Here is a 24052-nt window from a genome sequence, read left to right on the forward strand (position 1 = left end):
GTCAACTGTAAACCTTTATTACAGCGACGCAAAAAACAGTGACTCTACTGGTGTATAAAAGTGTTTTTAGTTCTACTGAGTTTCCAATCCCGTAGTTAATAGATATCCCTGTTTTGATTGAAGACATCAGCTCAATTTGCTGTCTGGATGTTATAATGAAGTACTGTAGCACACTGAGTAGATCTATCTCTGCATGAAAATTCTAAATCACAAGGCATTGGATTTATGCTGTAAACCGTAACACAAAAATGTCTATTAGTTAAAATCACATTTTTCTGTGATGTTATATATAGCATGAACAAAAGCTACTTGTTCGTGCATGAATACAGTATATTACAGATTTACAGTAGGCATGTCTAACTGTCTATCCTTTGTCTAAGTCCAGAAGCTTTCCCAACAGTATATCTTGTGTATACCTGCATGCATTGTTACTACATGTACAGTATAATACATTGCACAAACATTAGAATCCAGTTGATTTATCATTTCTAGCACTAGTTGCAATGTTCATTGTTCATCTGATGAAATTGAAAGTAAAGTAACAACAAACAAGATGGTATATTGCTTAATTTTAATTTCATCAGATGAACGTTGCAACTAGTGCTAGAAACAATAATTGTCCTGATGAACACCCAAACTTTTCAGTATTCAAGTTGATTTATTTGTTTCAATAGCGTAATATAAGAGAGTAATCATGGCACAAATTCGATGGCATTGAAAAACCATAAGTGAATAAAAACACAAATTTGTCACAACACTTATTGCATCAGGCTGGGCTCACTCATCTCTTCATCAGCATTGCACTAATTCATGCCACAGAATTCTTGAAGCTGCTGGGCCAGACAAGTACCTAGCCAACAATAATGTAGATGCCATCAGCAAAAATGGCACCAAAGCATGCTTGGTAGACTACCTTATACCTTAAAAATTTGTTTAACATCTTCACCTGCGCCGCTTGCAAATTGCATACACTAGGTTTGAACAAGGTACTGAGTTAATTAAAACTTTGCTACGTTTTGCACCTTTGCTGTATGATTTAAATTGTGGCAAGTGGCAACACTGTCTTGTTGCTCAACAGTGCCTCTGTATAATTGGGCTATGGTGGTACTTTACTGTAGTAACTGCAGTAGGCTACCGTATCTTTGTAGCGCCCTACTTTCTTGGCTGCGATAGGGATGGTGGCACTGATTTATATAATAGAATTAATCGACTGTTACGAGGAAATCGACATAGCCTACAGTTCTCGGAGTAATTCTTGTACTAACATTTGGTGTTCGCTCAAGCACACCACCTCTCCCCCGTCTCTGAGTGCAGAAAAAAAAATGAACCTTTTTGGATAGGGATAAAACAACTCGTTACGAATTAGTCAGTTACTTTCATAACATAAGTTTAAAACTACAAGTTACTTTTAGTTTCATTTGCATCAAATGTAGTTATTATCTCTAACACCTCTACAGTCTGCTTCACCCCAAAAGGAGGATCATCGGAAGGTCCTTATTCAAATAGAATTTTTATTTTAAATTCTATTTGAATAAGGACCTTCTGATGATCCTCCTTTTACGGTCAAATCAAAGGTTTAGAGCAGGGGTGACAAACCTTTTTGCGGTCGCGGCTGCTTTGTCAATTACACAAGAGTTATCGGGCCACACAACTTTTTAATCGTAACCTAGGCTACTAGTAACTATACAGTATGAAATCCTTTAGAAGCGACTCAAGATATTATTCATGAAAAGTAACAAACGGCAGATGAAAGTAACAAAACCACACAGTTGAAATTATCTTACACAGAATCGAAACATACAACAGTAAAAAATAAAAACAAATGCACTTGAGCAAAAAGGATAGAGCAACAGTAGGTTCTTTCTCTCTCTCTGTAGGTATCATGGCTGATACAGCCCTCGATGTACAATGATGTTCCAGTTTGATCGATCTCGTGCGTCTTGCTAAATGTAGGCAACGCACTGATAATGAATACAGTTTAATTTTCAAAGCGTTTGCTACAAGCGTTTGCTTTGCGGGCCGCACAAAGTTCTTTGACGGGCCGCAGGTTCGTCACCTCTGGTTTAGAGACTATAATAACTAATTGGATTTAAGTTTGTTATACGTGTCAAGAAGTGTCAACGTGCAGTGGAATGAACAAAAGTAGCCTAGTTTCAATAGTTTTCAAGATAAGCAGTGTGCTCCAACTGTAGAAACTCTCGTCATGGGCTTCAGTTTCAAGATTGATTTCAATCAGTTTTGTATTCTATTCTTTGAAAGACTTAATTTCGTCATACCGATCTTACTCTTTTTTGTTCCAATGTGTCAAGTTGGCTTGTGCAATCGCAATAAACTACTACGAAGAATACAGAGATGTAGGCTACGTTTGCGGCGTAGACTTTTTGTTTACGCTGACGCTTGCGGTCACATTTTTTTGGATAGTTGTCGCTTGAGGCTACGCCGTATAGTTTTCGCGGTTTTTTAGCGCATAGCGTCAACGCATACTTTTTAATGTCTTAGCTGTTGTCCGCATTTTTTTTTTTATCAAACTTTGAATAAGTCGAAAGAATGTTTTCAATGGGCAAAGACATATTGAAACCAAAACGCAGCAAAATGTCAAATGAACACTTTCAGACGCTTGTGTTTCTTTGTGGAAATTCAAAATAAAACTTGTTTGTTTCGGGTGGTTTATAGGCTTTCGTGTGAATGTTTGGCACCTAGCAAACAAAATGAGTTTACGCTAGTGTATGCGCTGACGCTGACAACTTTTTTTTACAAGTTACGTTGACGCATACGGCGTATGGTTTTTCGAACGTTTGCGTTTACGCTGACGGCGTCAATATTATTTGTATGCGCGTACATCACTGGAAGAATATAGACGCCGTTCTCTGTTCATCCCCACCACTACTGTGCTCGGGATATAGCCGTACGAGCCAGGGGGGCAGGGGAGCAGCTGCCCCCGTGTTGTTTCAAAACGTCGCGAATTTGGGCAAAATCTTGCAATTATTAGGGCAAAAATTGCTATATGAAAAGCCACAAAATTGCATGAATTAAGAAAAACTATAAATTAATATCTTTTACCTATCAAACTAAGTACAGCCTCTTACTTGCACAAGAAATGTGCCGCAAAATTTTCATTTGGCACGCCCGTATTGACGTATTGTATTGGATGGTAGCCTAATCAAACTGTAGTACAAAATGCATTCAAGCAACTGCATCATGCCAATTTGGGCAGCCACCAAAATATGTCTCTAATACTTTTGTGAAACTGCCCAAATCAAAACACAAAATTTGCTATAGGCCTATAGCTAATTTTATTAATTTTCACAAATGCATCGTGTTGATTTGGGCAGCTGAAAACATGAAATTATCTGATGAAACTGATTAGTCTGTTTATGCAACTGCCCAAATTAGCGTGAGGCAGTTTCCCCAAAATCAACAAATTCATTAATTTTTCTCATTTAGGCTACATAACTGTATCGTTTAGATTTGGGCAAAAAAGAACAATATTTGTTACTCCTACCTATAGCCTACCATGCCAAAGTGCAGAAGCATCGAGCAATGCACAAGCAATTATAAGGTATTTTCAAAGATGAATTCAGTTGTTCTATCTTCATTACTTTGGTAAAAAATTCTAGCTAGCTAGTGATCTTGTTATGTTAGTTTTTCAATGTTATCATGCACCGGCAGCACCGCATACATTATATTTGGGCAATTTCTATAAAAGCATGCAGATTTGGACAAATTTACGTTCTGCCCCCTAATATGGTTTGGTCTCGTACGGCTATGGCTCGGGATGTCGTTGAACTTACTGCAGCTGTATACAGGTGGTCCATCCAGTGGCGTAGCTAGGGGAGGCGGGCGGCACTTTCAGATTCTCATTTTTGATTATAATCTGATAAAAAAACGCATTTTATTTTCACATGCTTTTTCTTGAAGGAGCGGCAAAATCTGAATCCGCCCCGGGCGGCACATTCCCTAGCTACGCCACTGGGTCCACCTTTAAATAGTGCTGCTACCCGTCACACTGCAACTCAAAAATGTGTTGCTTGTAGCAAATGATAGTAAGAACCAATACCGTAACCTTTCTAAGAAGCAAAGAAATTAAAGAAACCACCGCGTATTTTTTGGATGGGCTATAACTTAGTGCAATACTCAACGATGCTGGGTGTAGCTTGCTCATCTTCTCTGTCCGTTACTTATCTTCTGCGACTGGTTTCGGAGGATAATGCAGACCAACCAATAAAACGCCGTATCTCGATAGCTCTGTTGGTGGTACCGATAGCAGCGCCTGCCCTTACAAATGAAGAAACTGCAAGATCAAACGGCGCTGGTTCTACTCGCGGTGTGTGCGTTTGAGCAACGCATCGACTGCTGCTCTTCATTCAGCGGCATTTAGAGAGCCTATAGGTTAGCCCACTAGCCTAAGTTACTTCATGTTAGGATGCACTGCCATTGCGACAACAACTATACCATCAGAAGCCTAAAAGCAAATTATTCTTTAATATACAACTCTCAAATGACAGCTGCTTTGCAACGTTGGAAGTACTGAGAGGTCAATGAACCGGAACGAGTATAACCTACCAGGGCCAAACACGCAGTCTCAGGTGGAGCAAAGTTGTCTGTTCGTCTGCAGCACTTGCAATAGCCCGTTGTTGAAATAACCGGTATAACGACCATCAATCGTGACCTAGCTTAACACATGTAGCCTACGCATATTCGTAAAATAGTCCAAAATTATGCGTGGTGGTATAAAAATAAACAAGTAGAAAGTACCACACAAACTGATAACCTGGAGTTTATTGTTGAGCTTTCGCCACACAAGTGTGTCTTCGTCAGAAGGCTCCTACATATCATGCTGCAACAATCACATCAAATACTTTTTTGAATTTAAAAATATAATTAAAATTAAGTTATTCATGAATATAAAATTAGCCTATAATCGCTACATAATTTTATTTATAACTTGCAACTCTAATGTTACACTTGAATTCATCAATTTAGTGTGATACTTTCTGCTTTTTCAGGTCTACTTCCTACTCTCACAGTAATAAACACCACTCACGAGCAAAGGAAGGGTTGCTCACACACCTATCTTGATATGTTTAGGACAAGGATTTTGTCAAAATCAATGCAGTTACAGGCTAGATGCTTACAATAGAAGCTATATCCCAGACAACAGAATCCGTCATTTTACATTGATTCCACGTCTGCAGACGTACAAACGAGGGATTTTGCTGTTTAGGATCTAATATGAGAGGCAAAAGAGAAGATATAAATGGTGACAATGAAAACGGTCAGTAACAAGGACTGTAGCCTAATGTAAATCGATCTTCTGGAGCGCAATACAACTAACCCTTACATGAACATAAGGCCGGAACTATAGACACACACGGCAATCAATCCAACCAGCTTGGAAGAGGAATCCCAGGCGGCAAAATCCGCCATTTTACAGTGATTCAACGTCTGGAGGCGAATCAATGTAAAAATGACGGATTTGCCGTTTGGGCAAGTAACAGTAACAACCATTCAGTGGACACTTGCGGCACACCAGTGGTGACCACAGCGCAAGTTAATGACGGAAATAGACCAAACTGTGCGCAAAAGCTGATTATTACACAATTTCTCTAAAGAAAAAGTTCTTTTTTTATATTAAGTTATAGCTAGGGCAACCAAAAGTCAATAAAGTCAAAATTTTTCTGCCTTGTTCAAAGTTTATAAAACGTCCACAAACTAAATTTCAGGCTGAAACGAAGAGAGGTTTCAAAGTTATTAAGTAAAAAAAAAGTCAAAATTCATGGTTAGGTCAAAATTTTCTTTTAATGTAGTTTTTCTTCTCTCTATTGATATTTTATTAAAGCTACACAGATACTGATTTTTTGTTGCAGTTTCTGTTGCTATTCTGACGTAGCCTAATAATCGATTTGTTGCAATTTCTGAGGTAATAATCTTGTTTTGCCCACTACTGACGATTGAATATTAGCCAACTACCCTGCTGTTGATGAGTTGGTTGACAGGGTTAAAGCAGTGACCATTAAAAACAGGTCAAGAAGAGCTAGTTTTACTTCCTTTGGCCAACCTCTACAGCCAAATGTAACTAGATGGGCCCTTGGTTGAAAGCTGCTTTCTATTATTCAAGAAGTCTACCGGAAGTAAGAAATATTGTGGAAGACTTCCATGATGGTGGTGTCTTGCTGCGGCGTGCTTAAGATGCTGTAAAAGCTCCCAATTTAGCTACTCACCTTGTAAAAATAGAGGAGCAGTACAGCGCACTGTTCGATTCAATTCAGAAGATGGAAGACAGCCGATACATCATTCAATAAGCTTACCAGAAAATGAGGTCCCTTAACTTTGGTGTTGATGGCTGCCGAATTGGAAAATATATTCAAGCAAGAATCTCAAGGAATGACATCAAGTGCATTGTGAAAATGGGACGAGATGATATTTCACCACATTTTTATAGCCTGCTGAGGAACTTCCAAGCAAGTTCTGTTTTTCTCTATTTTAGGAAAAAATTTGGCGAGAGACAGGAATTTCAAAGGCGATAATTTGAAACATTACTTGATGTTGAAGTATAACAGTGCAGAACCCTCTCAGTAATTTCGGGACATTTAAAAACTCTCCATATTTATCTTTTGCAGTTTTTCGAGTGACTTTCATTATACCTGTTCGCTGTTCGTTAGATGTGGTGTCCTTGAGTCTTCCACATTTTTCTCATATTTCATTAGAAAAGAAGATATCCTTACCTAACGGTTTGATTTCTAATATGCTTTGTATTTCGCACTTGAGTTGCAAACGCAGAAAGCTATTGGTCAAAATTAGGTCAAAATTTGTAACTTATAAAATCAAAATTTCAAGTTGTTAGGTAAAAAAATTGGTTGCCCTAGTTATAGCCAATGCCCTCGGAAAACTAAAACGATAAAACTTGAAAACCAATTAATTTTTTAAGTAACTGGACAGTTGATTTATAATATTACTAGATGCAAAATTGTTTCATTCCAGTTGCAAAATAAATATCCTAACAAGTACGGTGTACTGTTCACCAACATTAAAGCATATATCAACAACATAGCAGTTGAAGAAGTACAAACAAAAATGGATCACCTCTGAAGATGAAACAAATCCAGAGATACCAATACTTTTCAACTCTTCAATGATGAATTGCTTCATAAATAGGTGGAAGCAAAAAATACACTTCAATGTTGTTAAAACATCGCATTAACGTTACATTAACGTTTTCGAAAACAAAAATTTAAACATGATTTTAAATCATTAAACCTTTTGCGAGTTTTTACATCAGTACGACGGTTAACAACGTTAAAAAAATGAAATAAACGGAAAATATTTGAAAGTAAACAAGGAGCAACAGAATCGTCTTCATTACTCCGGTTGGTTGCTTTGGCACGAAGCTCAAATCCACACGTCATTACCATGGCCACATTGTGACGTCACTGGACCACACAGCACCAGGAGTTGGCTTTCTTTGCCTGTTGATGGTGAAAGCAATGGTTTGTACGTTACGCATAAAGACATGCTAACTTTGCTGGGTTTTTGTTCCTTCATCAGAGACATGCGACGTGATCAGTCGGGCAACAGTCGCGTGGTGTCGGACTTTAACAGTAATTTTTAACAATAATTAATTTTTTAATATTGAACAAACCAAAAAAGAAATGACTAGTATTGGTGAGTGAAGACATCAGTGTGGTAGAGAATCTGGATGGAATCAACCGGGAAGGATGGCAAAAGGGTTGCAAAACCTGGCGGTACCCTGCTAGCGGGGCAAACGCTTGGTCTCGGGACAAATGGATGATGATGAATTAATAACTTTTGGGTCATTGTTTAAGCACTATATAACATTGACAGATGCTAGACAATAAATTAATTGGATTGAATGATATTATATTATATATTTAAAAAACAAAACAATAAACTTACAGAGCAACATACATATTAAACTGAAACGTTTTCGGCAAAAACACTCTAACTTATCGCATAGCAAGAAGAAACAATGCGCTAACAATGCTTGAATGAGCATGTATCCAAACACACATGACTTAAAACAATGAATAGTGTTTGTCCATCACCTTGCACTAAACGAAATGTGCTGTGTGCTTGATCAATATGAAGAGGAAGCTGTGTTTCTAAAAACATCATTTCAGTTCTACATAGGCATTGCTAAAATACCTGTTTGTAGAAGGTCTTGGATTGTAAGCTCAACTGGTCCGACTTGGTCACCAAATCGTCTAGTTTCTCACCTCTCTGCATCAGTGATTCGATCGTTCCGTGCTGATGAAATACAGGCCCAGAAGAAAAGATAAATGTTGCGTGAAACAGAAAGCATTAAGTAGTTGAATGAGTTTCGCTTTTAGCAGCATGATCGTTGCTTACTTCACAGTGTAACACTGTGAAGTAAGAAAGCATTAATTTTGACTTAATAATGTGATTGCAAAAGACGTATATAATTTTAAACTATTTTATTTTGGCATTCTTACATGCGTGCAAAAGAATTAGCAATGCATTTGTTGAGAAAGATTGCCAATTAAATAAACTTAAGGGTCCGAGTTAAATTTTGACAACGGCTTTCACTAAATTGTGATTAGATAATGAAAGTAAAAGTTTGTACCAGGATAATTTTCGTTTCGTCAAGTTCAGATTGTACACGGGTCATTGAGTCTACTTCCTTCGGGTTTTGGTATTTTAGTAAGGTGTCTTGAAGTCCTTCATACTTGATGTTACTGAGAAAAGTAAATCTTGATAAAACCACCGAGTTGAATTAAAATTATGCAATATTTTCATTTTGTCATTGATGAGTCTGCTTTGACAATTTTTGATCCAGATGACTTTATAATTAATAGTTTTTAAAGCATAACTAAGTGAAAAATCAGTGTAACTTTGATTCTTAAAAGGAATGACGTTTGTTGCCAGCAGTCTATTATACAAATCAAACAAAAGACTTTCAATTTGCTATGCTGTGACTACGTAATTGTGTCTGTTGAAACGTCTGCAGGTTTTTTTTGACAGCACAATTGCTTTAATCAAAAAATTAAGAGCTTAAAATAAAGATACTAAACTCAAGCCAGAAGAAAAATAAATTTGTTGAGATTTGCCCAAAATTTGAATAAGTTTATAAAATATCAAAAACGACTTCAATCGACTCATCAGCGTATGGCAGGCCTAATCGGAATATAAGGTTAGTATCTACATTTTGAGTTCTTTATTTTTTGATGATATTAACAATTACTTTTGGAACCTAAAATTAACCAGGCCTCAGCTGGTACAAGCATAGTCAATGTACTTACGCTTGTGCACCATATGGCCAATCTTTAGATGGGATCTTGGAGGCAAAATCATCACAAACCTTCAAGATGATATATAACATAAATGTAATTTAGCAACCACAAAGATTTTGTTTTTGTCAAATTTTAACAATTTTAATTAGGTGGTGGGATAGCGCAATGGAGAAGGAGTTGGCTTTCCAATTATGCAAATCTGGTTCGACTCCCGGCTTTAACTGGTTATAAAAAACAACGCTCACCTCTACCTAGGGTGTAATAAATTGGGTGGGCATAATTGCTGCAGAAAAGGTGGCCGAGAGAAACTGGCCATCCTGCTCTCCTTAGGGTTGTCGGACCACTCAGCATGCAACAACTCAGCAACCACATTTAGCTGCTGCCAAGCTTGGCCTGCTCAGTTGATACTTACTCAGTTTCATCACTTACTAACTTCAGCCACTTGCTAAATGTTGATAGCTCAGTTCACAACTGCTGACTTGTAGGAGACTCTCTCCTTAGTGCCGAAGGCTTAGTACAATGAAAACCTTATCTTCAAATACCAGACATTTGAATCATGTATGGGATCACCTTAACCATTTTAATAGATGACATTTTTCTTTTCAAACATGTTTCAATAAACTTAAGCCTTTTGTGTGCATATAATTACAAATTACACATTGAACTGCAATCAGCCAAAATAACTGGGCAGCATAGAAACATATAGTTAAAACTGTAAGACATAACATAGTCTGTGAAAAAAATGCTGAACTGAAATGGTACCTTGCTTAAGAGAGTAAAAGCAACTCTTCTTGGATAATCAAGATCTGACACAAGTACAGCACCAAGTCTGTCATCTCGAACATAAACATGGCACAAATATTCTTGTTCTTTAACAGATTGTCTTTGACCAGGTTGCGTACGCTCGGTTATAATCCGTGTTGTAAAATTCATGAATTCTTCAATACTGGAATTAAAAAAATAAGCAAAAAATAAGATCACCCGAAAGCAGGGTTGGCTGATTTAAATCAAATGATTTAAATCAAACAATAAAAATCAAAAAAATCAATTAAAAAAATCAAATGATTTTTTATTTGCTAAAATAAAAATAAATACATCAACAAATGTTTCACTGCTTTTCTGTAATACAAAAGTTATATTTAAATACTTAAGGCTATAGGCTATGCATGTTTTGAAAGGCAACTTAGTTTACTTGGCAGTTCATAAACAGTGTTGGTCACTAAACATAGTTTTTGAGCAAGTTTTTTCCACTTTTGGTCTGGTTCAATCAGAAGTTCGAAATCGATTGGGCACTGCAAAAGCTGGCGAGCTTGTATTTATGTACAAGCTTCTCAATGCAAAATAAACTGCAATTCTGTGTCATCTGAACTTTTATTGTTTTGGTATGGTACGTCGGTAACATAATTATATTACACAGTTAAACTTTCTTTGCAAAAAGTCTGGTTGTAGGCTATGCATCAGTTGAGCAAAAAAGCAAAGTAATGTGTGCTCAAACGTAAGGAAAGACTTTAGTGTAGTGAGATGACAGTCTGAGACGTACCTCAATCTCGATATGCACATTATGATTTAGTATAAAGCAACATATCACACCTACTTAAAAATATGTGCAATAGCGTGACGCGACAATTTATTAAAAGACAATTTGTCGAACGACAGTTCATTGAACAACAGTTTATCGAAAGACAGTTCATCGAACGACAATTCATCGAAACGACAGTTTATCGAAACGACTGTTTATCGAAACAACAGTTCATCAAACGACTGTGGTTAAGGTAAGGACTAGGTTAGGGGTTAGGTTTTTGATTAACTGTCGTTCGATAAATTGTCGTTCCATAAACTGTTGTTCGATTAACTGTCGTTTCAATAAACTGTGGTTCGATTAATTGTCGTTCGATAAACTGTCGTAGTACCATGCAATTGACACTAGACAGGCTAGCCTACAATATGATAATAAAAATGATTAAACACTTGCAAAACAAAGCCTTTCAATCAATCAAGGGGTTAAAAATAATTCTGCTATCTTACTAAAATGATCTCTTCCCCCAAGTAGACTCGACGCTTTTTTATATAAAAAAAAGTCAAAAAAATCTGATTTAAATCAAAAAAATCCGATTTAAATCAAAAAAATCCGATTTTTTTGATTTTTTTTGAAAAAATCATGATTTTTTCCAACCCTGCCCGAAAGATGTATGCCTCAAAAGAAAAACAGGTGACCGTAATCTCATGCACACAACACGTTGTAAAGATCAAATTCAAATATTTAAATTCTTACAATAGAAGTCAAAAGTCAGAAGAATTGACAAAAGGAATGATCACACTTAGGCTAGTAGGCCTAATGGCATGCAACAAAGCATTGTGACATAACAGAGAAAGTTAGAGTTAAAAAAGACCTATTGTCACTGCTTGTAAAAAAATCGGAATGGCTTGTTTCGGTGAGTCCGATCCCTTAATGGGGGATTTTTTCATTTTTTTAAAAAAATTATTGGGTACCGTAGCCTAAATATCATTGCCGTTTTAGGGTTAGGGGTTAGAGGTTAGGATCTCACCGAATAGTAGCAGACCCTAAAAAAATACCTTAATCTGACAACATGCTATCACAGATGATGCACTATACTCTAACAAGTTTAACAAGAATTGTAAACAGTTGTATATCCCATTACAACTGAGTTAGCACATATAAAGCAATATATATATATATACTTTCCTTAGAATAACATCCATTCATGATGAACCATTTTTTTGAGCAAATTGGTTAAAAGCACCAATCAAATAATCATATCAAAGTATCTTGAATATTCAATCAACCGACTTTGTATATCAGCAAGATCTTTATGTCATAAATTAAAAAAAGCACAACTGCCATATGATAATTTCTTTAACTTGTTTAAATCAGTTATAAACATCTTACTTACCTTTTACGCTGAAAGTAATTGAAACTGGATACATCAGAATAACTTGCTAAAGGCACAACAACTGATGGACCTTTATACAAAACACTTATTGAAAATAACTTAACCATATTGATAAGTGGGGGAAAAACTATTTTTTTCCTAAATAACAATTAATTACAATTGTATAAAAAAAGAACATAACAGATTTTGTCACATCCAGACTTATACCATCTACTGACCATATAATGGAGATACAGATGCGTAAACAATATTGCCAATCTTTGTTTCCATCTGTACACATAAGACTACGAATGTAAGCATGCCTACTGACAGGCAATCAAAAAGACATACCAACATTGGGTACAAGAATGCTTTACAAGAATATGAGCTCCAAGCACTAGGTCCTTTTCAGTATTGGACCTACACTCTTAGACTGCAACTTAGCAATGCTACTGACAACATTCAACTCAAAAAGAGATGAGATATTATTCTAAAATTCTAATTCTAAAGATGCATATACAACTTCATTTTAAAGTAGCCCACTTAGCCCTTGCTTAACCACACAAATTTCAGCAAATTCAAGTGTTGTGATCAATATAAACACTTTAAAAAGCGAAAGTTCAACCTGTAAACCTTAAAAATTTATTGTACGGTACCTGGATCAATAAGCTGGGGCTATTTAAGACGTTTTCTAAGTATATACATTTTGAAACACATCTTGTGGTTTTTGCTTTTCATTTCAAATTTCACATAAGAAATTTTGTTTTGCACAAAAAACAGAACAAAAACTTACAAAAGTTACTAAAAGTTTGCTTAAGAAAAATTTATTAGGTCTAGTAGCTATAGCAACCATGTAAGAATACCATGTTAGCTGAGTTTATGGTATGTTTCCAGATTCCATGCTTGTCAAATCACCTTTTTCTTTAGCTGCATAAATTACCTGTTCACCGACAATGAATAAAGCAGTTATAGTCATAACTCGTTCCATTTCTCTATCCTATTGTATATCACAATGGTTCAATACAGTCATCCAATAAAAATGCAGATACAGCAACACATTCTATTTGATGCATCCAGGTTTACATACGGTGATTAAAGATTTGAATTAAGTACTGTAGAGTGTAGATGGGAAGGAAAGGAAGCCAATCTTTGTGTCTTATGTCAGGCATGCCAATAAGTGTTTTGCCAAAAACGCAGTTGTTACATATTCTTGGGGGGTGTCAACCTGACACCCTTTTGAGTATCAAACCAGGGCTCTCATCACTACCAGTACGTTATGACAACACATTCCAATCAACAACACATAATATACCGGTATGCTTAGTCGCTAATAATTACAGTATGCATAGAATTCTGTTATATCGACATATCAATTTTAGCTTATCTGACAAAGAAACAACAACATGGTACTATAGGCTACTCAATTACTGTACCACTTTGTACAAATGATAGTTTCGATCATCATGATGAAACACAACAACACACACTAAAAACAACACATTGCAAAAATACACACAATCTATCATTAATGAAAATGCCCTGATAGATGTTAAATAGTTAAAGGTAACTTATAAAAGACTGGCAACAGCAGCAAGATACAGAGCATAACTGAACTTATATATAGCTTACACTTACTTAATCATCACCTGGTGATGTGCATTATTCAATCTTTTAAAAATAAATCCATTTACAGCCGATCATAAGTGAAGTATTTATCATTGACGAAACCTAAAAGATGAAAAATACTAGAACCTTATAACCTTAAATATTCATAATAAGTTCAATCACCTTTCTTGTCCAGTCAGTGCAGTGATGTTTTTGACTAAGCACAACAGAACACAGTCAATAAAGAGGTACCGTATGATATGGTGTGTTTTCACTTTGTTGTTTGTTTATATAAAAATATACAGTTATTACACAATATTTATAGTTATACACCATTATTACAGTTATTACACTATATATTTGTACCGTATCCTATTTTTGGAGCTGGTATACAAGTCCCCCCACCCCCTTGGCAACTCATGACAAAGAGGAATTGACCATAAAACGTGTGGATTGAAGTGTGAACAGTAAAGCAAAGGTAAATTAGTTTCACCCTATATGTTTGGTCGAGTCCTGTCTTTTTCATGAATGAGTTACCAAGAGGGGGGGGGGACTTGTATACCAGCTCCCTATTTTTCACAACAGACAGAATAAAAGGTTTCTCTCTCTCTCCCACTATTGTAATCTGGCATCACTATTCACCGGTCAGCTGAAAGAAAGAAACAGGGAAAAGTATTTAACGGAGGCAAACGGAAAAGCAATAAAGCAATGACGCAACAAGTTTTTTTTTAAACTCAATTTAATTGCCTTTTTATTGGTTGAAATCAATCAATCCATTTTATTTTTCCATCCAGTAGATAGCCTACAGCGGAATTAATGACCATGAAGAAATGAATAACTAACAATTTCTACAGCATGAAATGAAGACAGAGAAAAGACCACAGACGTGAAAGTCTGCCCCGTTAGCACAGTGGTAACGCGTCCGCTTCAAGATCAAGCGGCGCTGATTCGGCTCTTGGGGTGTGCGCTTGAGCAACAGATTTCAAGGACTACGCTCCATTCAGCAGCACCTAGTGGATGGAATAACTACAACACTCTGCAACCATCAACAACACTTCTTCAACAGCAATCGGAAACACCGCTATGTCAATCTCGGTACTGCGTCGAAATCCTGTACAAGTAAGTTGGTGGGTTGGTTGGTTTTGAATCCTTTTCCTCGGACTGACAAAGCCTTGGTAGATTATTCCTGATAGTTTCGCACACTTGTAGAGGCTCTTAACGCAGGGCGGTTACCGAGATTGACAGAGTGAAGTTTCCGATTGTTGAAGTCTTGTTGCCGGGGAATCATTCCATTTACTAGGTAGGCTACTACATTAGGTACCGCTGAATGGAGAGCAGTCCTTAGGCCAGCGGTTCTCAACCAGTGGGCCATGGCTCACTGGTGGGCCATAGAAGAATTTTGAGGTGGGCCACAGACACATATAAAAAATTGAAAGATTTATTGAAACATTTTGTTTCATTTTTGTCATTATAGTCGATTTTACACTTGTGTGTTTGTTTAGTTACAATGAATGATGCTGCTGTTTTTAGCTACAAAGTGGCAATTATCATTCTAATTATTGCAACATACAATTTTACATCAACTCAGTTTTTACAACACTTTATGATGTAATAAACTAGTTTGTGGTTACAATTAAGCCATCTTTATAAGCGGTTGCCTTGTTGAACTTCTGCAGATCCGCTTTTTAGTACGTGCAGCATTTTATATTGTGGATTATTTTGGGGAGGAATTGACAATACTTGAAGCTTTAAGTTTGATGAAAATTGCATTCAGTATGTACAACAGTTAGTCATCATTCATTGAGGCCATCAAAACTGAAAGGTCACCTGGAAAAAGTTCATCCAAATTTCAAGGATGAAGATGTGAATTTTTTTAACGAAAAGAAGACAATGTGAAGCGTCAGCGCCTGGATTCAACAAGGGGATTCCTGTAACTTTCCAAAGGCAATGTTCTGCTGCTTTTTGTTTATAAACCTTTTTTGTATATTTTTTACATAAAAATTGAATGGGCCACAGAACTTTTATGCAAACCAAAATGGGCCACAAAAGAAAAAAGGTTGAGAACCACTGCCTTAGGCCTATATTAAGTTATGCGAAACCATTAGGAATAACCTAACGAGGCTTTGCCAGTCCATATAAAGATTCATTAATTAAACAAACCAAGAAAATAAAAAACGGCAACAATACATAAAACTAAAGTGAATTACTATTAAAAATATAAATGTAAGCCTAAGTTGGATAAAAACAACCGATATAGGTAGGCTATACTGCTAATAAGTGCGTATGTGCGTAATCTACGTAATTACGTAAGTGCGTAATCTACATGCTAATATAAGTGCGTGTAACAATTTATTTTGTATATTTCATATGGAATGCGTTTTTGCGCTTGTCAAACGTAGCCTACAACCTTCTTGTGAATGTGTCTTCTTGCATGGTCTATTTCTATGTCATATACGTTGTAGTGCATCTTGCATTGACGGTACGGTATTAAAAAATTCCACTTTGTTTTGCTGACATCCCTGCTGACAAGGCCATTTGTGGAAACCGTATTGCGCATAGGTCAGTGAACTCTAATGTCAGTTTTCTGCCACTTAAGCAATATCTTCTAATTTGTAGACTACACTCAGAGAGAGAGAGAGAGAGAGAGAGAGAGAAAACTTTTATTTTGTCTGTTGCAATAATAGCACGGTACAATCATACACAACATGAATAGAATAGCACCATAGCCATCTAGGTACCACAACAGACAGGAAGCAGCAAAAGACTATATCAGTCATTGAGTCAGCTGCTTCCCTGTTCTTAATGTGACGAATGTCAAGCATCGGTAAATTACGTTTTAGTTATTTTTCCAGTTTCCCTTTTGTTAGTTTGCCGTTCACTACGTGTTTGCGACAACAATTAAGAAAAAATTGAAAAGAAATTAAAAAAAAAAAGAATTACAAGTTTCTTGAACTTTTTACTTTGAGTCTTCATAGGCAAGTTAAAAAATGAATTGTGATGTTACAGAAGACCCCCCGAAAGATAAAAAATTAAGGAAACCGGTTCAGCGTGACCGCACGACTTGTAGAAAAAAACAAAGACACAATTGAGCGCAATAACATATAAGATGATTAGTGAATATTAGCCTATCTGTAATTGATGTAGGCCTACTACTTTTTATTCAGACAAACTTTAATCATTTAATTTCAGTTTAAAACGGTTGTATTAAAACAAATGCATTAGGTTAAAATGCTACGCAATTAAACATATGCAGCTTTGAAAACAAAATGTGGTCTGTTGCAGTTAATGGATCAGCTAAACTACTTGCCGATTTAAACAGTTCAGTTTGTTTTCATTTCCGACCATCACAACGAGAAAAAACAATATATGACCAATATAGCAGAGGTCCAGAAAAGGTAGAAGCGACAAAACGCGGACGTTATAGCGTGCATGATACCAAAGAAGGACAATCAGTTTAAAACAGGGGTTCCCAACCTGGGGGCCACGGCCCCCTAGTGTGCCATGAACCTTCTTCAAGGGGGCCATGGAAACATTTGAAAAATAATATTTTTTAAATTTATCATCTCTAAATCCACTCCAACACTAACTTATATAACAAAAGAAATCAATTAAAATTTAATAAAAATACTAAGTTAGTACATTTTGCCCAAATCTGTGAGTTTTCAACAATGTTAGCCTACTTCTGAAGACTATAAAGCAGCTTGGATATTCAATATGACATGCGGCTTGCTCTTTCCACCACCAAACCAGCAATTAAGACATTGTCAGAGCAAAAATAAGCTCAACCATCACATTAACTGCATATGCAATAACTAATTAATGTACTATCATGTTTATTGTGTGTTGTATATTTATCATTTTATCATTCTAACTACCCGTGACTGTATTGACAAGTTTTTTTTAATTAAAATGACGTTTCTTAATTTTTCAAAATGTTGAAAAAAATAGGGAGGGGCCATTGATTTTTCAAATTTTTCAAAGGGGCCACGGTGTAAAAAAAGTTGGGAACCCTGGTTTAAAATATGGCACGGTCGCAACACCTTATAAACAACTAAAAGCTGAATGGGGACCAGCAGTAGCGGATGTAGAAAAAATTGGGGAAAGGCAACAAATATTTGAAAGAATCGAAACCCGCAAGATTAAATAGGCAATGAAAAGTTTAGTTGCGGAAAAGAAACAATTGTAGCAAGAGGTCTGGGGGTTTGACCCTAGATAATTTTGACAAATTTAACTTAATTGTGATTGCTTTTTGTGCATGTTTAAGCCCAATAAAAATGTTCTTTTTTCTCAAGACTTAGCCTATTCTTGTAGTTGACCGAATTCATCAAATGACTATTGGATTTCTCTAGACTAGACGCTGAGTGATAAGTTTAGACCTTTCCCGCAGCTCTGTGCAATGAAGCGTGACGTTGAAAACAATCACGCTGGCTGCTCCGTTGGCAAGCACCAAATTGCTTGTGATTACTTGATAACTTGTTAAGTAGTTAGAAGAATCTTCTTAAAAACATGGAATCAACGATAAAAAACAAGAATCTGACTGTTAAATTTTATTCAAGTTACTTTTATATGAAAAACAAGCCAAGTGATACCAAGATAAGCCACTTATTTAATGGGCTCTAGTAACTGCGCATAAGCTATGGCGCTTGAAGGAACTGCTGGTAGTGTGTTAATGTCTAAGCAAAACGCTGTTGGTCTGCAATTTTGATAGACTTGAAATTTCTTTCTGCTTTAGCTACTATGTCTTATAATAATAAGTGAGAATTACTGTCTCATTTGCTAGCATAAGTAGGCTAAGTGGGTTTCAGTTTATAGCCTTTTTTGCTTCCTTACTTGTGAAAGCAATGCAGCCTATCACTTATGGCCTACTTGCACTGAATATGAACCAACTGAAGTAGGCTAATAAGCTGGACTGCCATTCAATCAGGGCCGTAGCCTAACTTCGTCAGTTGGAGCTCCGATACAATTATGAGGCCTCCATTTGTTTCTGTGCTTATTATAGAACGTAGAAATGACATACCCGGTACGATATGTAGGCCTAAAGCTTGCAGGAGCTATAGACCATGAAACACCGGTGTCTATTGCTGTCAATTCTTGCTACAATCAGCCGCTGCTGACAAACATTTATTGTTACTATAAGCTTATACCTTGTTTTGGCCGCTTTTCGCTCAATTGCGCAACGGGTCAACCTATTAATGAAGATGTATGAGCACACACTTCGCATTTGCCCAAACTCATCCAATAAAAACTGGATTTCCGCAGAAGTTTGGTGATTACTTTAGATATGAAATCGAAGCTACGTTTTAATCTTTTTTTCCGACCACAGAAGGATTTCAATTATTTGTTTGTTTCGCCTACCCAGTTTCACATAAGCCACCCAGTAAAGTTGACATGACGTCCAGTAATAGGCTAATAGGCTAATCACGTTTTTTTACTCCCATTGCAACAACATGTAGAGTAGCCTACGTAGCCTTCACTGCGATCACAAATGCAACACAATAAGAAGCAACGAAGAGATATATAGCCTATATAGCTTAGTTGTCGAGTCAGCTGCTATCCTTATTTTAGCATGACATTAAATGCCTTTACTCTTTGCCGAGACACAGTCGCAACAGGGATTCGCAAACTCTGGAGCGGTGTCAAACCGACGTCCTTTGCAAACGTCGCGGAAGCGTTTTCACCACTCAACCATGCAGTCGCTACATTGCTATAAATTGTTTGTACTTAATTAGAGTTTTATAATGTTAAAAAGTTTACTCAAATTTTAGACTACAGTTAGTAGGCTAATAATTTAATAAAATTATATTAGCCTAACCAAAAAGTATGGTAAGTTATTGGGAATTCCACTTGCGCTGTAGTCCAATTTAAAATGAATGCTTGTGTGTTGCAAACTTGTGATGTGATTATTCCTATTTCGACAGAAAGTAATAATTACCCAAAATACATAGGCCTATGCTGTCTCATTCTGTGTCAATATATTAATTCCATAAGAATAAAAGAAGCCGAACCAAACACAAACATTAAGTGGCTAGAAACCTGGAGTGACCAAAAGCATAAGGTAAGCTAGGACAAAAACATCAAGTAATAAACGGAAAAGCTGCACGAAAAAAATATAAGTGTAGATTCTAAATGAAATGATAACACGTTTAAGCTACCTACTCTAGTTGTTAACTCAAATATTTTTGAAATAAAATTTATCAATGCAAGGCCCTTTCGTTCAGTGGTCCCGTGCAGTAGGCTATAGCACTGTGCCGGCTGTAGTTAGGCCCATGGGCTAAGGTCCTGTAGTAAATTCAATTTTTTTCTAAAAATAAATAACTTAATTGTAATACTCAGTCAAAAAAGTAATTTTAGTATAAAATGTACGACTAAAATGCGCCATTGTTCGACCAAAACGTTCAAAAATTGTGCTTCACTACTGCGATTCCAGTTCTTAAAGTGGTTTGTTTTCAACGTCACGCTTTATTGGTTGGCTGCGTGAAAGGTCTATTGATGTTTATTCTTTTAAAGCCACAAAAAGATTTCAGAAAATTCTTGGTTGACGGTTTTCCACTGCTGAAACTATATGCGTTCTCAATGCCACCTGTTGGGTTAATAAGATAGGGTAGAGTGAGTGGGAAAACAATATGAAGTTTCTGCTTATTGTTAAAGTCCTGTTTCTTAAACCATCCGCTAGGTGCCGCTAAAGGAATGCACTTTTATTTGAATGTGCATTGATCAGGCGATGATCCCGAAAGTGGTCCGATGGTTGTTGCTTAGTTTGCCATTTTTTTGGTTTGCAGAGGCGAGTGTTTATTTACTGAGCAATGTAGACAGATAACAGAGCAGATGTTTTATCCAGCATTCATAATATCCTGTAAAAAGTATCCTACCGGCATTCAAAAATGTTTGAAGCATTTCAATGAATCCTCTCATGAAACTGATTTTGTTTTTTGTTTCTGTTTAAGTTGGAAATGAAGCTTCGGGCATTTTACATTTTGTGATTGTCATTACAGCTTCAATGTTCATGGTTCAAATACTCGCCCAAGTTTTTTGTTGATTTTGCAGATTATAACTTATGTTAACCTACAAATAATTGGTCATCATCTCTACATCATAATACCACCAGAATGGCATGTCACAATTTGAGGCATTGCGAAACCACTCATAGAAAGTGATGCACAGAGGAATGCAACAACTGATTATTCAGCAAGAAAGAATTGCAAAAATTTACAATTTTGTATGTGGTTTAGTTCCGGTATTTTGTACAAAGACATAATTGTTACCTACATGGCTCAGACAAGCAAAACTTTCAGGCGCCATACATTATATTTTCTTATAACTATTTCAATAAAGTATGCATTAAATTTTACAGATTTAGCGAGTTAGAAAGTTAAAGTACTTTTTGTTGGTTAGGCCTATAGGCTATAGCCTACTACATGTTATTCATGGAGCCAGTGTTGGATTCACGAGCAACACTTAAAGGGATCATCATCATCATCATCATCATCATTTTCAGCCTGTGAGAGCCTACTGCAGAGCGTAAGCCTTCCCCTTTTCATGCCAATTTACATGATTATGTGCTAGTTGGTACCAATTGGTTGTATTGCATTGTTTGTCAATGTCGTCCCTCCATCTTACTTTTGGTTTTCCTTTCTTTCTTTTGGTTTCTCGTGCTGTCGATGTTGTAAAGCACAATCAAGGAACTAAAATGGTCCTGGGCAGGTCATATAGCAAGATATCAGGACAATAGATGGACTAAAAAAAAAAAATTAACAACATGGACTTAAAGGAATACTAAAGGAAGAACCTGACTTGGCAATTTTCCACGTTCTTTCTGTTCAACATGCTACCGTAAAACGATTTTCAATAAAATTTTGCCCCATTGCGGTCTGACCACCATTGCGCGCGTGCTTTTGTCAGAGCTTTCAAAACAAGATTGGGCTTGAGCAGCGAAGCGTGCGACTGTACAGTCTGCGTCACTAGAGACAAGCAATCAGCTGATCTCGCAATAATTGTTACTGCGGGCGATTTGACTGTAGGCTATGTATGTATGTACATCAAAACATCAGACAGTTTGCTCAAAACATCAGATGTGGTAACGTGGCTTTCGTTATTGCTGTCTTTTGTGACGTATTCTCGAGCAGTGTTTGCACTTTTGGTTATTTTGAAAAAAATGAAAATAAATGAAACATTGGACTTTGGGCCTTGCCAGCGCCATTGAAAACTTTTTTTTTTCGGTAATTTTTGAAATGTATTCTTGAATGTTCAGTTTACGCATTTTAATGCTTAATTCCTGTTTGAAATTTTCATTTAGTAGGCCTTTAACACGTGTCCGGTGTCCGCCAAAACGGCATGCAATTGTTCAGGAAATTTTGGGAGCATACCACCACAGACCCCTTGTCAGCTTTTCCCCCTTTTAGAATATTAAGATTTACGTTGTTCATTTTGCTTGGAGATTTTGCTTTGCTGATCCTCTGGTGCCCTGCCCCGCCCATTGTCTGGTGCCCTGCCCCACCCACTGTCTGGTGCCCTGTCCCGCCCACTGTTTGGTGCCCCGCCCCGCCAACTGTCTTGTTTTTCTAGATCTGCTGTTAAGGTTGGGAAACTGACTCTTAGCTTGAGGAGATTACACTTTAACTTGCAAAGAAAATTTTATTAGAGAAATTGCTGTCAGAGTTTATAATGTGAGCTAAAGCTTCAACAGGCAATTGAGATATAGGAATTAGGATTTATTCTTCTTTCGTATAAGAAGTTGTATTTATATTAGGCCTACATTTCATCAGGTGAGATTTTCAGGCATCCGTCAAGCAGCCACTTGATGATATAGTCGTCCAGTGTTGACAGACCAACAATCATTGGTTGAAGAAAAGTCGGGCAGTGGGAGAGTATGTGGTCTGCGGTTTGTTCTACACTCCAGCTGCATGCCGCAAAACTGATGTTGATAGACCCCATTTCTGCATTAAAGATCCAAAATGCCCAATAGCCTACCGGTACCTGTGCGGAGGCGATTTAGTCGCACCTAAGCAGGTCGGGTAAGCTTCTTTCCTGAGGCATGGGTCCAGCATATAGAAAACAAAGGAGTGGAGGCTAGATGTGTTGCATGTCCACTCTTCTTTCCAGGTTTTAGTGATCCAACATGAAGCACTGGTGTTGTGCTCCAGTCAGGATTGTGCTTAAGCAACAAAAGAATTTCTTGGGGTGTCATTCACTATTCTCTCTCTAACTCCGCTTTTGAATAAACTTGTCATTTATTAACAAGGCTGAATTAAGGTAATATAGTATATAGTCTACAAATACGTGCAGTGATCCTTGTTACATTTCCAATGTTTAATGTCATAGCCTAATTGCCTTGCATAAGATAATTGTCTGCCCCAATAGCTCAGAAGGTTAAAAGCCTGACTTCACGAATGAAGACATTTCAAGATGAAGCGGCGCTGGTTCGACTCTCAGGGTGTGTGCTTGAGCAACGCATTTCAAGGACCACTCTCCATTTAACGGCAGTTAATAGATGGAATAATTCACGAGCAACACTTCAACAACAATCGAAAATTTCACTCTATCAATCTCGGTGACTGAGCCTGCGTCAGTGGTTCAAAGTTTCTACAAGTAGGCCTATGTGAACCATGCCAGGATTAAACTCTCAAAGAAGCTTTCTCAGTCCGAGGATAAACAATCAATCAAATAGTCTTTCAATCTGCTTCCTACAATGAATTGCCACGAATTTTCCACTTCTTTAGATTTAGTTTATACTGAGTTTATTTACTGGCAATATTTTCCGCTGCCTGAAAGAAATCGAGACACTCATTTGTACAGGTAGCACAACTCCTAATGAAAACATCTGAATACCAATCCATCTGTGCGGCTACCTGGGCAGGCCATCAATGGAGTTCGGAGTGGAAGAAGAACTGCTCGAGACACCAAAGTTTCATGTTCAACACTGTCCTTCACTCAGCCCGAATGCATTTGCCAAGAAAGGCCATGGTGGGGCAAGAAAGGCGGAACCCCTCGACCCTTGGCGTGGCAAAGAACAAAAGGTTCACATAAAGAAAAACTGTTTCTGTAAAAACACTATCTACTGTACAAAAACATACAATTTAAACACATCATTGAATTTTTGTTTAAATTTTGTGAATTTTAGTTTTGGTACATATCTTGTTTTAGAAATAAATGTTGAGAAGTTAAATTCCATATGCGGTTTGACAATATTCTTAAGCTATATTTGCTCCTACAAAAGTAACTTTGTATATAAAATAACAGAATAAGTTAATACCAAAGTTATTTTCAACAAAAGCATTTCAATAAATTTTT

General features: G+C 36.8%; 1 protein-coding gene across 1 annotated transcript; it reads right to left on the reverse strand.

The window, feature by feature from the left end:
* Positions 1-4469: 4469 nt before the first annotated feature.
* On the reverse strand, positions 4470-12313 carry LOC145782617 (synaptobrevin homolog YKT6-like). The gene is made up of 6 exons (XM_082594428.1): positions 12182-12313; positions 10032-10215; positions 9279-9337; positions 8603-8714; positions 8164-8265; positions 4470-7466 (listed from the first exon to the last, which is right to left on the reverse strand). The coding sequence occupies exons 1-6, from the start codon at positions 12286-12288 to the stop codon at positions 7428-7430; spliced, it is 603 nt and encodes a 200-aa protein (XP_082450554.1). The 5' UTR covers positions 12289-12313; the 3' UTR covers positions 4470-7427.
* Positions 12314-24052: the final 11739 nt, after the last annotated feature.

This window comes from Aplidium turbinatum, chromosome 13, assembly GCF_918807975.1.
Source record: "Aplidium turbinatum chromosome 13, kaAplTurb1.1, whole genome shotgun sequence".
In the NCBI taxonomy this organism is placed as follows: domain Eukaryota; kingdom Metazoa; phylum Chordata; class Ascidiacea; order Aplousobranchia; family Polyclinidae; genus Aplidium; species Aplidium turbinatum.

What these genes read in the sequence shown, in the direction of transcription:
- LOC145782617 (XM_082594428.1), bottom strand. Translation starts at nt 12,288, where the DNA reads ATGGTTAAGTTATTTTCAATAAGTGTTTTGTATAAAGGTCCATCAGTT. An exon ending in ACGAAACGAAAATTATCCTG is followed by an intron (nt 8,266 to 8,602) that starts GTACAAACTTTT and finishes GTATTTCATCAG; the next exon opens with CACGGAACGATCGAATCACT. An exon ending in CCAAGACCTTCTACAAACAG is followed by an intron (nt 7,467 to 8,163) that starts GTATTTTAGCAA and finishes CACCATCAACAG; the next exon opens with GCAAAGAAAGCCAACTCCTG.